The sequence below is a fragment of the Homalodisca vitripennis genome, chromosome 7 (assembly GCF_021130785.1).
Source record: "Homalodisca vitripennis isolate AUS2020 chromosome 7, UT_GWSS_2.1, whole genome shotgun sequence".
Classification (NCBI taxonomy): Eukaryota; Metazoa; Arthropoda; class Insecta; order Hemiptera; family Cicadellidae; genus Homalodisca; species Homalodisca vitripennis.
Window position 1 is genome coordinate 145,610,757 of NC_060213.1, and position 18,192 is coordinate 145,628,948.

An 18,192-nucleotide genomic window follows, 5' to 3' on the forward strand; every position below is an offset into this window, starting at 1 on the left:
CTGACTGCCCTGATACAACTTGTAGAACATGTAATCGACGAACTAGAAGAGGGAAACACTGTAACAAGTTTTTTTCTTAGATTTCAGTAAAGCCTTTGATTGTCTCAGTCATAACAGACTACTCACAAAGTTAAACACCCTTGGAGTGACTGGGACAGAGGCTAAGTGGTTCTACAGCTACTTATATGACAGGAAAACAGCTTGTGGAGATACAATACACAGAAAATGGCATCAAACAAAAAATCAAATCTGAACCCACCACTGCGCAACGAGGAGTCCCACAAGGTTCAGGTCCTGGGCCCTGTGCTGTACCTCCTCTTCACTAACGACCTTCCTGGCTGTTTGGAGGACAACTGCCATACAGTAATGTACGCCGACGACACAGTGCTCACACTGGCCAATAGATCAGCAGAAACACTTACCAGAAACATACACACCACCCTCAACACTACTAGACTATATTGCACCACAAACGAACTGGTCCTGAACGAAAAGAAAACAGTCCAGCTAAATTTTATACACAAAAAAATAAGAACAACACCAACATAGCATTACCGGGCATAGAATCCAAAAATAACACCAAACACCTTGGGGGTAACTATAGACTCCAACCTGGCCTGGACAGCCCACATAGATCACCTCTGCAAGAAGCTCGCCTCCAGCACCTATGTCATAAGGAGGTTAAAAACAAATAAGTAGCCTGGAAACAGCAAAAACAGCATATTTTTCTTTATTTGAATCCCACCTCAGGGTATGGCATAGCAACCTGGGGGGGAACAAGTAATGCCAACATGGAAAGGCTCTTAATACAACAAAAAAGAGCAATAAGGTGTCTTGCAGACATTGCCCCACAAGAAAGCTGTCGAGATGCCTTTAAGGAGCTCAAGATCCTCACAGTTGTGTCACTCCATATTCGAGAAGTTGTCCTACATGCAGTCACCACAGCACAGACCAGACACAGAGACATACACTGCCACAACACTATGACATGCTGCGAACTTCACACTACCACCTCACCACCCTCAGTCTATATGGGAAGAAGCCATCATATAAAGGTGCAGTCTATTTCAACCATCTGCCAGAACATCTCAAGAAAGAACCAATCAAGAGGCTCAAGAATCAACTAACCATATGGCTGCAAGAAAATCCTTACTACACAGAAAAAGAATTTTTTAACACCTGAACCTGTTTTTAAAACACTTTGTATTGACACAATGTACTGTTCTCTACGAATATGTCATTAAAAGAATATTGTCTATTGTCTATTGTCTATTGACTCTCATTATGCTGCAGCACATTAGAATCAGGAAGTAAACCATGAATGTTTGTTTCAGAGAGAAAAAAATAAAACAATGAGTGGATAAAGTCATCATTTGCCAACGAATTTCCTCAACTTTCTAGTCATTATAATGCTCAGTAAGTTATTAATTTATATTATTATTACTAAATCATTGTATAAATTTATTATGATATAAATGTGATGAATCAGCTAGAGAACATTTTATAAATCTTATATTGTTTATGCCAATATATTTCTGGCTACTTATTCATTTCCAAATACAAGTCAATATATTCCAAATTTTTCTCGTCTTATAAATACAATACTTGAGTTAGGTATAAAAAGATTAAATTATATCAATTTATCATAGTTTACAATTTTATGAAAATCTTATTGGACACATATTGGAAAGCCTTTTAAAATATTTACAAAATAAAATTGAATCTAAAATTAATATAGCATTTTTTTAATTTAAAGAAATATAAATGAATAAACAAATTTATTGTATAGATGATTTTTTACCTCTGTTCTCAATACAAGTAACATATATTATGTGTATAGAACAATGGGTTTTATTTCTGTGACTGATTGACACAATTCAAATTTACACTGTGCATGATAAAAATAAATATTTTGTGTTTGATTTGATTAGTTTTAACACTAGAAACTCAATGCTATGAAAGTAAACAAAATTTTCCAATTTAACTGATATTTTGTTTGTAAAATGACAGTGTGAATGGTTGTAGTTATTTACAGAAATGGACTGTGCCACAATACTCACTTCCTTTGCACACTGTTGTTGTTGACACAGTTGCAAAATTAGTTAGTTGTGTTCACAGTTGTTCCCTATTATTTGTCAAAGCAGTATTTGTTGCAAACTCTTTTGGTCTGAGGTTTGTGCAACACTGGTAATAATATGTCAGTGTTATTTCATTACGACTGAATTAAATATCAACCGTTACTTGGAAAATAAAGATTTTGGGTTGTGATGGTTAAATCGATTTGGCACGGTAAGACAATATATAATAAATACTGTGCTTTCTATTTCATAGCATAACTATAGTACAACTGTGATGGATGATAAATGTTGCATTTAAAGTTAAGAAATAATTTTATGTAAAATATTTGAAGTTACTATTGTGAGTTTGAAAGGAGTTACAAACAAATTCAATCACAGCTACAAAAAGTATAATTAATTTGATATGTTCAAAAGATGTCTCAATAACAAAAAATATATAGCTTTCATTTAAAAACATAATCACTGCCAAAACTTACATTTAGCAGCAAGTACAGTATATATTTCAAGGAATTTGTTTAAATTATTTTGTCTGAGTATTAGAACAATGGTTTTATGTTGGTTTATGAATTAAGATAACTTCAACAACTTATTTAGGAGCCACTCTTAAAATTATTTATTTTTCTTCAGACGTTATGAATGTAGATATTCTAATTATACAATATAAAATTCTAGAATTATTATTATCCTAGTATGATATTTATATTTATTTTGCTTATCAATTTTGATTAAGATCTGTCAGTTAATTTGGTTACTGTTCACCAACAAAAATTGATATTAACATTCAACATCAATAATTAGTTTTATGGTTCATTACAATATTTGTCTTATTTATTTATTGAGTGGGCGTTAGTGAAGCCTATTATTCGGGGCTTGGAAAAGTTTGCTCCTGGATGATTGTCTGTGCCTAGAATATCTCGAGACGAAATAAAAAATTTTGCATGAACCGTGATTTCTATATGGGCGGTATTTAGCTGGATGATGGTCCATGAGATTTTGCAAGTGAAGCCTGTGAATAACAAAATTTTGCGTGGGATGCAGTATAATAAGAGCCACCAACACAATCGGATGATGATTATCGAATGATATGGAATCATCAATATTCATTATTATCCTAAGGACTGAATTTAAAATGTAGGACCAAATAACGTAATAAATATTTAGTTTTCAATTTTAGAAATTAACTAGCTGTTACTCGCGGCTTCCCACGTAATCTTAAGAACCAAAGTCCTTATATTACTTAGTAAAAGCAATTATGATGTAATATGATGGGAGTCCTATGAAAATTTTAAAACATAAGTAGACATACATCAGGTAGATATTATTTAAGTTCATGGTAAATATTATCAGAGTTTAACTTAATTATTATATCATGTTTGGCATGTGTAGGAGCATTTCTGGTTCTATAATTAATTATATACACAACGTCACATCTGAATCTGCTTTGTCATCCCGATCAAGAAAACACAATCAAAATACTATATACATTTGATTATCTAGTCCTCGGAAATCTATTTTAGTCAAAATCGTGTTGACATAATTGAGTTTGCCTTGTCCTGATGAAGAAAATACATAAGTAGGACTGAGAAGCCTATTACGGCCTAGGGGGAAGTCCTACCTACTTCCTATGTAATTTCGGTATAAGGGGAAAATCCTTATTAAGGTTATGCAACATTCCAAAATAGCCGTTATTAAAGTTTTGAGTTACATTTGTTTTTTGGACTGTAGCCAGGGAAAGAAAGAATCGTTGAGTGATTTTAGTGTTCATTTCTCTGTTTTTCCAAAAGCCACTATTAAAATGCCATATCACAATGTCAAGGAAGCTCACCAGTTTAACGTAAATGATGTGAAAACATTCATAACTTTGGTAATTAAGGTTGGTTAGATTACAGTGTTTAAATTATATTTAAAATGCATTACATGATTTAAATTCGTCACTGGCCCAATCTGGAGTAAAATTTATGTTTTATTTTTTTAATTTACTATCTGCATTACACTATTGATCAAGCACTGTTTACTTAATATTTAATCAATTTTAAATGTAAACAGATGTTTCAACCAATTTCTCACACTATAGCTGAAGGTGTTAACAGCTGTTTAATCCCAGTTTAATTTGAATTATGAAACGTAAAAACTACAATTTTTTCTGAATTCCAAAATATTCCAGGTAACTTTTTTTAACTTTTTCTTCATAAAAACCTTCCTCGGATTTCAATGGAAATTTTACAAAAAGAATTAACTGAATTGGTCCAGCCGTTCTCAAGATAAGCACTTACCAATACATTTGGCAATTCATTTTTATTTATAAGATGTATAAATATTGATATAATTTACAAATTAAAATATAATTACAACTAAACAATAACATTCTAGAAGCTCTCTTCTTATTGGAATTAGTTATTCATTTAAAACAATCACTCCAATAATATACGTTTTTAATTCTGTGAGGCCTTTCATTCTCAATGAGCACATCATCAGACCCACATATTTATTTTCCCTTGATCACGTTTTCGTTTGTCACTTTTATCCTTATAAACGTGACTGCTTGTGAAACAGAGAGGCAAGTACATCACTGTTCTTGCCGCCATTAGTCAATAACAAAGCACACGATTTGAATTTTGAATTTATTTCCAAATACGTTTTTACTTTGGATAAATTTTGAACTAGGATGTTGAATTGAATTAAGTTTTAGACTTTAAAAATGTTAATATAGAGAAGCTATATCTTTATATGTAAAAGGAATGAATTTGTTTTTTAAATTGTATAAAATAACTAAATTGTATTTAAAGTACTCTTGAGTTGTGTAGTACTATCTATTAATTCACAGGCTAGACATGTTTGATAGCATTTAAATAATGCTCGAGTGGATCACCACCAATAATCTTAATTAAAGCTGCAGTGCAGTAAGTTATGGATGTGAAGTTATGTATAAAACTGCATGATCCTAGCAAATGGATGATATAGTAAACAAAAGATAGAAAAAATACATAAATAAAACAATGAACAAACAAAAATAATTGTTACCAGAACTTGCTGCGTGTCCATTTGAGTATTGAATCAACTCTTTTGATATAAGTTAAGAACTTATTTAGGTTTGCTCAAGTATTAAAAGTGATTTCAGTACTTTCCAAAATCTGTTTCAAGTGGTAGATAAGATTGACATGCTTGCTATAGACCATATTGTTCAGTATAATCAGTTATTGAATTTCATGGAAAACACCATATTTATAGTTAGATAAGCACTATAAAATCCACAATCATTTTAGATGTAGAGTTGGTTAATATTATCATTCACAAAATTGATTACAGAGAGCTACAAATAAAATATCTAGAAATTTAAATTCATTACTGTAGGTGAGTTACGAGACGACCCCTGGACCAGCGCTCGGTGCAGCTGTGTATTATATTGTAATGGTATTACCTTATTTTGCTGGCACTTAATTCAATAATTACGTCTGCAAAATTAGTGCACACAATTGTAGTTAGAGCCTCAAGTGAGGTGATTACAATACAGTAAAACATGGAGTTTGTCAAGGACCTCAAATTTTCTAAATCTTTAAGGCCTCCCAAGAGAGTTGTAACTAATATTCTGGTATGCAGAAACGTATATGATAATATCACACTCGTTATCAGTCAGCCATTGTGGAGGGATTGGTCACTTTGATAAGCTTATTGTTGCAGACTCATGTAGTGTATATGAAGTGGCAAATTGTTTTGTTGAATTTAAACTAGAATACCAGACTGGTTGTTATCTTATCAGATTAATGTGTGAGTTTGACTGTTCTCAGTATATTGAAATCCATACAATCAAATGTCAATGCATTTGGACCAGCCCAGTCCGGCCCGGCATATCCAGCCTCGGTCAAATCTGGGACACAGTGGGCAGGTGTCCAAGATGGTGAGCTGGGCCGGGCCAGGCTGGGCTGTTCCAGTCAAAGTGGTCACCCTCCCTTAGAGTTGTTTAAACTACTCTACTTAATATTAAACTTGTTAGTAAATTTATTTATGTAGCAGCCTACTAGCTATCAGTCAGATTAAAAAAAAATCTCTTGATTTCTCCAATACGCCAACCTTAAAAGAGGAGTAAATGTCCGGATATGTCCAGATAAGACGAATGACAAACAAATGTTCTCTTTTGTCCACAATAGTTAGGTTATGTGGATCTATAGCACTGTTATTAATTTCTGCTTACAAAGTGGAAGAAAATCACAGCCATTTTCAGAAACAGAGTTCTGAAATGTTTTTCCTCCTGTTGCCAGGAGTGTTCAGTTTCACAGATAATTGTCATTTGCATTTACTTGTCCATTACGACCTAAAAAATACTCCTCCATAGTATTTCCAGACGTTTTCTGGTAGGATTTTTCGATCGTATTGGCAACTGTGAGCGAAAGCGGAGACGCCTGTAGCTATCGTCTGCTTCCATTAATCAACACTCAAAAATCAGTGCTTAAATTATTCGTTGAATCAGAGTTCAAAACTGTTTCAGTTTGAGTTTAAAAAGAATTAGAATTAAAATCATTAAATATACCTTGAGCTCTAATCAATTTATCAAATTTAGTTTTTGTAGCATAAATATTATTCTGTCACTAAGTTCTTTGTGGTTTTGCGATAATGCATGTGTCTGATCAGTGATAGTTTTAGTATGGTACAAACAGCCTCGGTAGATCTCCTCCATCCCACCTCCTTTACTGCGATTCACCACTCGTAATTATTAACTTACGGTCTACAATAGTTTTCACAGTGAACACAGTTTTCACTTATGATTTATTACTTCCGTAGTCAGAGAACATTTGATATTCCATATCAGAGATTGATACACAGTTGCTCCTTTACCGCGATTCACCACTCGTAATTATTAACTTATGGTCTACAATAGTTTTCACAGTGAACACAGTTTTCACTTATGATTTATTACTTCCATAGTCAGAGAACATTTGATATTCCATATCAGAGATTGATACACAGTTGCTCCTTTACCGCGATTCACCACTCGTAATTATTAACTTACGGTCTACAATAGTTTTCTCAGAGAACACAGTTTTCACTAATGAGTTATTACTTCCGTAGTCAGAGAACTTTTGATACACAATTGCTATGGAACCAACATTTAAAAGATTCCTGGCACTGAACCGTATTATTATTTTTATACGCTCGATTTTTACGCACTCCACAGCATACACTATGAGTACGAAGTGCCATGTTGTTTATTCTTCTTTATCTTTTTTGTGCAGTCTGCCAGTGAAGATATTAGAGTAATGTGTTAACAAACTTTTAAAACATTTAATAATTATTAACATTTTCATGAAGACATGTACTCCATCAGGTACATACGATCTTTCTATTATAAGGCACCCAGGTTATTAAGGCACGCAATTACTTAATTTTTAAGGTAAATTAATTTTTTAGCTATCCCTTGGGGTACATGGAAAAACATTAAAAAAAACATAATGATATAATGTTTAATTTTTCAAAACTGTGAAGCCTACATAATCTTGTTATAATTAGATGTTTCACATAAAAAAAGCTATTACGGTTTTTTGCCATTATTATTGAAAAATTCGACAGCAAATAAAAAAGTCCGGAAATAAGCCGTTGTTGTGAACATGTTAACTGTATTATTGATAAAAACTTATTCAAATAGAAGCAATATAAATTTGAATAGAGCTTTGTTCTTGTTGACGAAAGAAATACACAATGCTATAGACAAAATTCAATGTAATTGTTTTTAGTACATTCTACCAGCTTCTTCTTATTGGAATCAAATGCTTAGTTTATGAACAAACACTGCAATTATTAAGAAATTTTATTTTTGTGAGGACTTTCGTGTTCAGTGAACACATGATCAGACCAACATAACTGAAATTTCGTAATTATTAGAGTTTGTTCATAAATTAAGCATTGTTTTTAGTGTTCTGTTCACTTTATCATAACTGATTAAAGGTATCATACTACTGTAGGTAGTAGTCAGCACTTGTATCGTTCTATAGTAACAAGCTGTTCCATGTTCACTGATGACAAACAGGTGTTTGTGTATCTGTGGCATGTGTTGCATGCCTAATTACTAGACAACAAGCAAAACATGTTCTATCATGTCATTTAGATTTGAAACTGAAAAGTTCACATTTGTCATACATTGTTTTATGCTTTGTTTGAAGGTTATTTGGTTCCAAACGCTTTGGTAAGATTTGTTTATTTTAACCTAGTTTGTAATAAGAATAAGAATAAGAATAAGAATATGTTTTATTGTCGTTCAGGCTTACAAAAGCATTGACAAAGTTATTTATATTGAGCAGTAATGCCATGTCACTAACCTACTTAAATAAATAATATAAGGATATTTAAAGTTACAACAAATAAGTCAATAAATAAAAAACAGTTAAAAATGTATTACTTAATAAAATCTTAACAACTTAATCTCTATGAAAACTAGAGATCAAAATAACAATAGAAACAATATAAGTTATACATACATAAACAAAACATAAATTTATTTATTAATAAAATTAGACAAACACTTATTATAAAACGTTAATAAATAATTAAGTACAGTTGCACAGTATAAAAATAAATTCTTAGTTTAAAAATTGATCACAGACAGTAAAAAAAATTCATTTAAAGAATAAAAGGGATTGTTGAGTAACCACTTATAAAATTTGTGTTTAAATATCTTCACTGAATTTTCATTTATAAGGTGAATAACCTTGTTGTACACTTTAATAGACAATACAATATGACTAGATAAAGATTTGCTTAGTCTGTGATACTCAATTACTGCCTTATTCTTGTTACGAGTATTGTGGTCATGAATTTCATTTGTAAATTTTAACAAGTCATGATTCTTCAAAATGAAAGTAATCAAATCAAATATATATAAGTTTATGATTGTTTGCACTTCTAATTTAGTGAACAAAGGTCTACAGTGAGCTTTTGTATCTGATTTTGTTATTACTCTAATTGCTTTTTTTTGAAGAATTAAAATTTCATCGATCCTAGAACAGTTGCCAAATAAAATTAAACCATATCGAAAAACTGATTGAAAATAAGCATAATAAGCTGTTTTCAGATAGTGACTTGGTACACAACTTGTTAATTGTTTTAACCACTTCTCCACCTCCCCCTACACCTCCTCGTCCGATGGAAACTTGTTTCCACGTATGTGCACCTTCAGGGAAGTGAAGAGATGGACCTCTGAAGGGAATAGGTCAGAGGAATACGGGAATGGTTCAAAACGTCCCATCCAAAAAAGTCCGGGAGTTGCTTCGTGGCGTTGTTCGTGTGAGGTCTGGCATTGTCGTGTAGCAGGCAGACACAGCATGCACCTCCTTTTATTCTGAATTGCCCTTTTCAATTTTTTTAGCATCTCACAGTATCTTTCCGCGTTGATGGTCTCCCCGTGAGACAGATATTCAATCAAAATTATGCCTTTATGGTCCCAAAACACGGATGCAATGACTTTTTTTTGGCTGAAATTAAGGTATTGAATTTCTAGGCGGAGGGTGACAAGGTGTGACACCATTGCTGAGACTATCTGTTAGTTTCAAGTGTGTAGTGGGCAATCCAAGTTTCGTCTCCAGTAACAATAGAGTAGAGAAAATCATCGCCTTCAAGTTTGTAGTGTTCCAAAAACTCGATTCAACTTGTGCTGTTCTGTCAGCTGTTTTGGGACCCACCTCGCAGACAATTTCCGATATCCAAGAATTTCTGTGATTGTTTCGTGTATCAGGGATCTGGAGATTTGCGTATATTACAAAACTTACACATTTTGTAAACTATTCAAACTAAACCTTGAAAAATTATAAAGCGTGTCCAATTTATCAGGTTTGGAAATATAGTCATCATTATTTTCTCAGGATTGTCCTAGTACTGTTTGTTACTTTCTGTGAGTAATAATAAATAATAATAGTCAATAAAAATATATTGATAATAATAACAATCATCATTATTATAATACATATAAAGTAAATTATATATATGATTCATATATATATATTGATATATATCATATTGATCTACGTGATAAAATTTAATTTATCGTGAGACTAATTCTTCAGTTCAAAAATAAATCATAATGTATTATAAGTCAAATCATACATTAAAGATTATTTAATGAATTAATAAAATGTTGTGTCTAATTTAGTGGGTTTTGACTAATTTTAATTCAAAATAAATTATGTATCTGGATTTTAGACATTTTTAATATTCCCAGAAAAGATTGATTACATGTTTATGTTATTGTTGTATTAGAATAGTGAATACAGGATATTTAGAATAGTTCAATTAATTGTGAAAAACATTTAAAGTAACACAGGTAATATCCAATAAAATACTTGTGGTATTGTATTAAGATTGGGCATAGTTTCTGGTCTGTGAGAGTGTGAACCTTACTGTGTTTATTTTTGCTAGTTAATGGCTCATTTTTGTTATCAGTTGTCAGTTCTACACACCTTTGCTACTGCCACTACTATTATTAGCTATAAATCTCGTGACCATGGTGAGCTTTGGCACTCTTTGCTTAGTGGTGGGGCATTAATTAATTAATAGTTCAGTGTTCTAACCATAATAAATTGTGATTTTTGCAAAGATTTCCAATTTTTTTTTTTAAAGAAGTTCATTGTGCAAGGTTGTTAAAAATAATAATGATAATGAATAATAATTTTATTTATTTTCACAGTACATTTTATATAGTTAAGAACATGTGAACTAAGGTTCAAATATAATTTAAAACAATCAGTGCAAAATAAGGCCAATAATATATAGGTGCGTTTAATAATGTGGTCTTCAGTTAATTTTTTTTATCACTTTCTTGTTATTTGTTTCTTACTATATATTCAAAATTTGTTACTGTTGCTCATTTTGATATTTAACTATGTATTACTGTCTGTGCCCATTTTAAAAGTATTTTGCTGATTGTTTGTTATGTTATTTCTGACTTATTCATTGTTTTATCGATTATTTATTTTGAACACAGTTGGTTATTTAATTACGAGGGCAAATCAAATATAAATGGTAATTTTGCTGTTGACTGTACCAAACACGTTCGGACGTGATGCGGCTGTGGGCGATTGTCGTTTTGCTTAATAGGAGTGGGGGGAACTGCTTGCTTCACACTAGCGTTGTGTTCTGCCTTCAGTACAGCCATGACCGAGCGAGAGGTACATACATCTGTTGCGCAACGCATCGTCATAAAATTTTTAACAAATGAAGGTGTTAAGCCTTCGGAAATTTTTACTCGTTTGGGCACAGTTTGGGGACACTACTCTGTCTCAAAATCGAGTGTATACGTGGGCCAGAGAATTTAGGGATGGCCGAGAACGTGTTGAAAACGAAAGTCACGGTCGACGCCCAAGGTCAAGTCTTACAGATGACAACATTAGTGCGGTTCGACAGCTTATTGAAGGTGATCGCCGGTTAACTGTTCAAGAAATCTCGTCGGAAATTGGTATCAGCTACGGGAGTGTTCAGTCTGCAATCACAGGCCACCAGAAAAATTAGTGCTCGCTGGGTTCCGAGGTTGTTGACCGGAAAACAAAAACAGGTCAGGTCGGAGGTTGCTGGGAGACTTCTGCAACGATTTCAAGAAGAAGGTGAAGATTTTTTGAGGGGCATCGTCACATGTGATGAGACATGGGTCCACCATTACACTCCCGAATCGAAAATGGCAAGTAAGGAGTGGCGAAGGAAGGATGAAGGCTGCCCAGTGAAAGCCAAAACTCGTCTCTCAGCCGGAAAAGTTTTTGCAACAATTTTTGTTGATTCAAGGGGAGTTCTACTCATTGATTTTCTTCACGATCAACGAACAGTGAATGCGGCTTACTACTGCCAGGTGCTACAGTCAGCAAAAACCAGTTACCGGAACAAAAGACGAGGTCTGCCCATTAGAGATGTCATCCTTCTCCATGACAACGCAAGGCCTCACACCGCATTGTTGACAAGGGATAAATTGGAAGAAATGGGCTGGGAAACTCTCGAACACCCTCCTTACAGTCCAGACCTGTCCCCTTCTGACTATTTTTTGTTTGCGCCCCTGAAAGAATCACTTGGAGGAAAACGATTTGAAAACAATGAAGACGTTGAATACCACGTGTGCAATTGGTTAACAACTCGCCCTCAATCTTTTTATGAACAGGGAATATTCAAGCTTCCAAATCGGTGGCAGAAGTGTGTAGATAATGCAGGAGACTACATTGAAAAATGTTGAAGGTATAGTTTCTGTATAGTATTATTCAATAAATATAATTTTGAAAATTACCGTTTATATTTGATTTGCCTAGTATGTAAGCAAATATTATTAGTATTTAGATTTTACTCTTTAATACTCTTATTTAACTTATTTAATTGCACTACTGGTGTAATTTCATTGGAGGAATAAACAAATTATTTTTATCATATTTTAGCAAAACGTGTTCTTAATTTTTTGTCAATACAAAATTACTATTAAGAAAAAATATCCTGTTTTAATATTCTAGTACAAAGGATGTATGGTCGTTTTCATGTATTGAAGCTGTGTGTTACTGGACTTTCAGGTGCTGCCTATTTCTAATCTGATATGAATGAAAAGCACTATTCACAATAAAAATAATAGTTATTCCTGATAAACATACAACACTCATACCCCACTAAACTAGGCAAGGACACTGTACTGAATTTCACAAAATATTTTTATGTGATTCTCTGCTAAATCAATTGTCAAATAGCCAATGAATTAACATAGATATCAAGATCAAGAATATATTTTTAAATTATCGCTTTCTACTTACATCATAATGTTTTAAACTAATTTATAATTTTTTCAATTTAGGAAGTACCAAATTAAACTAATCCAAAGCTTGATAGTGGTTTTTTACATGTAGTGATCTGATTGCTATTTATTCATATTTTAATTTTAATCCATTTCCTGATCCTATCTAGTTTTATTAAAGAATTTTACGTTAGTGTTAAATAAATAAATATGTATTCATGTTATTAAAGTAACTGAATATTAAGGAACTAAACTACAAATAACTAAGAAAATAATTAAGAAAACAAAATTAAAATGAATAAACTATTAAATTAATAAACTTGCATTTTGTTTTTATACTCAGAATTTTATAATTATTGATAAATTAATTCCGTTTTCATTGATGGTAGTGTGAATTGGGTTGAAGCAAGAGATAAGATATTGCAATTGATCTCTCCAGTATAAGTAAACATCTTGTTTGGAAAAACTTAGCTATCTTCACCTCTTTTTCTATTGACCACATGATATCATCATGTTAGACAAAATTCATATTTGTAGTGGAAAATTGTGCAAGCTCACTCGTCTTCCTCGCTTTCTACTTCCTCAAAACTCTTCCTAAATATCACAAGAAAAGAAGAAGGCACTTTCTGATAATGTATTTTCTTTCATGATGATACCTATATTCCATCATATACCATCATTTGGCACATACTTACTAAGTACAGTTTCCAAACCTAATCTGTCTGTATGTTTCCTGATGTACATTTCAATGTTTTTGGATTTTTCTGTCTCTTGACGTTACGTGCATCTAAGGTGTTCATCCACTCGTATTAAATGTTTTGTCTCCTCAATGACAAGATATCAACTGAAGCAGAACACAGTTTCAAAACCAAACATGCAATATAGTTTGACAAAACAAAAGTACTTGTAAACATTCCAACTAAACTATCCAAGGGTAATTAAAGAAACCTTAGAAATAATTAAAAAAAAATAACTTTAGCAAGGAAAATAGCATCAAATTTTTGAAAAACTGGGAGCTGTGATGAAGCGATATTGGTAGAATAGAATAGAATATATTTATGTGTTGCAACAGTCAATAATACCAAGTTTTCACAGTATTTATTTTAAAAACTAAATCCATTCACTCGACTTTCCATACAGCTGCACGCAGGCACCCATTCATACATATAAAAACAAACAACATTCATGGGACTAAGTCCCAGGATTGCAACACTGCCGCGAATATCAATCCCAAGCGTGCTCCATGAACTCGCCAACTGAGTACAAAGCACAAGACACCAGGTAGTGTTTTAATTGGGTTTTAAATTTATTTGGATTGGTTTCTAAATTTAGTGTTTCAGGGAGACTGTTAATGTATTTGATCCCAGCTTGAGAAGAGAGGTATTCAGATGCAGCTGTTCTATGCTGTCGGGCTCTAAAGTGCTCCCGAGCTCTTGTCTCGTATCTATGTATATCACTGCCCTGTGTCAATATACACTAAAATTGACAGTAAAATGAAGTCTCTAAAATATACAAGCTGGGTAGAGTTAGCAAGTTGAGCTTTCTTGAAGGCACTTCTACATGACTTCTGTTATTCAATTTTGTGATGATTTAAACAGCTTTTTTTGCAGTCTGAATACTCTTTCCAAGTTTGATATTGCACAACTGCCCCAAGAGAAATTCCGTACAACTGGCTTGGAAATATTAATCTGTAGTAAGCCATCATAAAAACATCACACGTACAAACTTTTTTTAACTTTGCAAGAACTTAGCAATGTTTCGAGGCGTGAACCTGAAAACTTAAATGATAGCTTATGACACAAACCACATAAGCTTAAAAACTTTCATCTGTTTGTGATTTTACTTTTTATTTACTGTGTTATGAAGTAATATAATAACCCGGTATAAACTTTAATTAAATTAATAACAATTTTTATAAATCCGTTATAATGTGTTCTAGAACACTTTGTGTTTTGATGCTTGCCGAGTGGTGTAAGTGATGAAAGATTCCTTTTTTTGTTAATAGTCAAAATTGACTGTGTCTTAGAAAATTTCACTAATCAATCAGTAAATATTTACTTACAACCTAGTGGAAACTGTTTGCATGAAATCTGAATGCAAGATTCCTATCTGAGATCATGGCTGTGCGGGTGTAATGCTAAAATCCTGTTTAAAATCCCAAATTGTACTTTTATAACTGACAGTTCTGGATAGTATCATAGTTCTATGTGACAGTGCAGAAAAACTGAATCCAATAGACCTCGTCCCAAACCATTCTCAAATCTGATCTTTTAATAGGCTCATGGATTACAGGGTCACACCTCCAGTTTCTGTGAAAAACACCTGGAGATCATTGACTGTTGGGGAGGGGTCCCAAGATATGAGTAAGGACTAAACACTTCATCTTACAGCAAATAAATGCATAAAAATACCTCACTTCCGAGAAATAATATGAGTGTGCAAAAACAAGTATTGTTCATTCTGTAAGCCTTTAACACGTTCGCCACCGCAAATGATACACCCGGTATGTGGCAAAATTTGATCTTTTAAATGTAATTGTATCCACATTAGTTTTGTTCAATATGATTAAAAATGTAATTTTAAATAAAATGAGGCTCGACCATATGCAGTTGGCATGACTGCATGGGCAGCCACCTGCATTCAGGTTAGCACACAATTTTTTAACTCTTTGTAATTAATTAATCTGTATTATCTGCTAAAACGACCAGAAAACCTAATAGGACATAGGTACATGGTAGGTACTGTGTACTGATGTGTCTTTTGTTAACCATGCCTGAGCAGTCACCGGCAATTGTAACATTCTGAATATCTTTTCATAGTTCTTCCCCTCTTCTCTCGTTTACTGCAACACTAGATTAAAAGTACTATTTACTGTACAATATACATGGCCCATAATATTTATATCATACAGTATAAAAAGGGCAAAGGACATTTGCCAGAGTTCTAACGAGTTACGACTGAGGAAACAGAAAGGTACTATGTTTAATCTAGTTCAAGTTTGAAATGTCTCAGACGTCTGCAGCTAGATCTCATCAAGTACCAGAGTGGAAACGCTTTAAATTGTTGGTACCATTGAATGTCAGATCAGTCAGCCAGAGTTTTGGCCAGCGACGTGTGATTGGCCTGGCAATCAGCCACAGCTAACGTGTTTAAAGATTGATTGAGTTTTGTTAAAGATCTTGTTCTACTGCTTTGACAGAGATGAATATTAATGAGTAAGCTGAAAAACATGCACAAGATGATATGTATGTGGCTTTTGCTGTATTCACGGCTTATCAACTCACAGGTTTACACAAATCTGGATAGTTAAGTAGCAGTGTTGAATAGGAGTAGTGTGATAATGTTATAGTTGTTACCTTGAAGTTCAGTAGGCTACAATATTTTCAGTACCTATAATTATGCTGCTTTATTGTCAGTTCATCGTAGAGATTGGTAATTGTGTAATTCCAAAATGGTAGCAATTTATTTGTTTTAATTAATGTCACAATTACGTTAAAGTTTATATATTGTTTTTTGCTTTAAGGTAAATTTGAATTTAACGAGCTGTGGTAAAAATAAGATGTTAAATGAGAAGTTTTACTAGTTTAGTGAAATTATTTACTTCAAGTTCAATAATTGGTTGGCTTATATTTGCTAGTAGCCTAATTAGGTAAATATTGATCTGAAACACACTAAATATCTGGAGCATGTTTGTGACACATAGTGTAGATTAGGTTTAGACAATATCTGGAGCATGTTTGTCACATATAGTGTAGATTAGGTTTAGACAATATCTGGAGCATGTTTGTCACACATAGTGTAGATTAGGTTAGGCAATATCTGGAGCATGTTTGTCACACGCAGTGTAGATTAGGTTTAAACAATATCTGGAGCATGTTTGTCACACATAGTGTAGATTAGGTTAGGCAATATCTGGAGCATGTTTGTCACACACAGTGTAGATTAGGTTTAGACAATATCTGGAGCATGTTTGTCACACACAGTGTAGATTAGGTTAGACAATATCTGGAGCATGTTTGTCACACACAGTGTAGATTAGGTTTAAACAATATCTGGAGCATGTTTGTCACACATAGTGTAGATTAGGTTAGGCAATATCTGGAGCATGTTTGTCACACACAGTGTAGATTAGGTTTAGACAATATCTGGAGCATGTTTGTCACACATAGTGTAGATTAGGTTTAGACAATATCTGGAGCATGTTTGTCACACACAGTGTAGATTAGGTTTAGACAATATCTGGAGCATGTTTGTCACACACAGTGTAGATTAGGTTTAAACAATATCTGGAGCATGTTTGTCACACATAGTGTAGATTAGGTTTAGACAATATCTGGAGCATGTTTGTCACACATAGTGTATATTAGGTTAGGCAATATCTGGAGCATGTATATAAGATAGGTTTTAGACAATATCTGGAGCATGTTTGTCACACACAGTGTAGATTAGGTTTAAACAATATCTGGAGCATGTTTGTCTCACACACAGTGTAGATTAGGTTTTAGGACAATATCTGGAGCATGTTTGTCACACATAGTGTAGAGTAGGTTTAGGCAATATCTGGAGCATGTTTGTCCACACACAGTGTAGATTAGGTTAGACAATATCTGGAGCATGTTTGTCACACACAGTGTAGATTAGGTTTAAACAATATCTGGAGCATGTTTGTCACACACAGTGTAGATTAGGTTTAGGCAATATCTGGAGCATGTTTGTCACACATAGTGTAGATTAGGTTAGACAATATCTGGAGCATGTTTGTCACACATAGTGTAGATTAGGTTTAGACAATATCTGGAGCATGTTTGTCACACACAGTGTAGATTAGGTTTATACAATATCTGGAGCATGTTTGTCACACACTAGTGTAGATTAGGTTTATACAATATCTGGAAGCCATGTTTGTCACACACAGTGTAGATTAGGTTTTAAACAATATCTGGAGCATGTTATGTTTGTCACACACATAGTGTAGATTAGGTTAGACAATATCTTGGAGCATGTTTTGTCACACATAGTGTAGATTAGGTTTAGACAAGATCTGAGCATGTTTGTCACACATAGTGTAGATTAGGTTTAGACAATATCTGGAGCATGTTTGTCACACACAGTGTAGATTAGGTTTAGGAAATATCTGGAGCCATGTTTGTCACACATAGTGTAGATTAGGTTTTAGGACAATATCTGGAGCATGTTTGTCACACATAGTGTAGATTAGGTTAGGCAATATCTGGAGCATGTTTGTCACACATAAGTGTAGATTAGGTTTAGGACAATATCTGGAGCATGTTTGTCACACACAGTGTAGATTTAGGTTAGACAATATCTGGAGCATGTTTGTCACACACAGTGTAGATTAGGTTAGACAATATCTGGAGC

General features: G+C 33.3%; 1 protein-coding gene across 3 annotated transcripts in view; it reads left to right on the forward strand.

Annotated features, from left to right (window-relative positions):
* Positions 1-18,192, forward strand: part of LOC124366467 (glycoprotein-N-acetylgalactosamine 3-beta-galactosyltransferase 1-like) — a 55,265-nt gene that overhangs the window by 15,374 nt on the left and 21,699 nt on the right. For all 3 annotated transcript variants that reach the window (XM_046823047.1, XM_046823049.1, XM_046823048.1), the window contains exon 2: positions 1,335-1,416. In XM_046823047.1, the coding sequence (XP_046679003.1) occupies positions 1,410-1,416 (7 nt within the window). In that variant the 5' untranslated portion in view covers positions 1,335-1,409. The remainder of the gene's footprint in view (positions 1-1,334; positions 1,417-18,192) is intronic.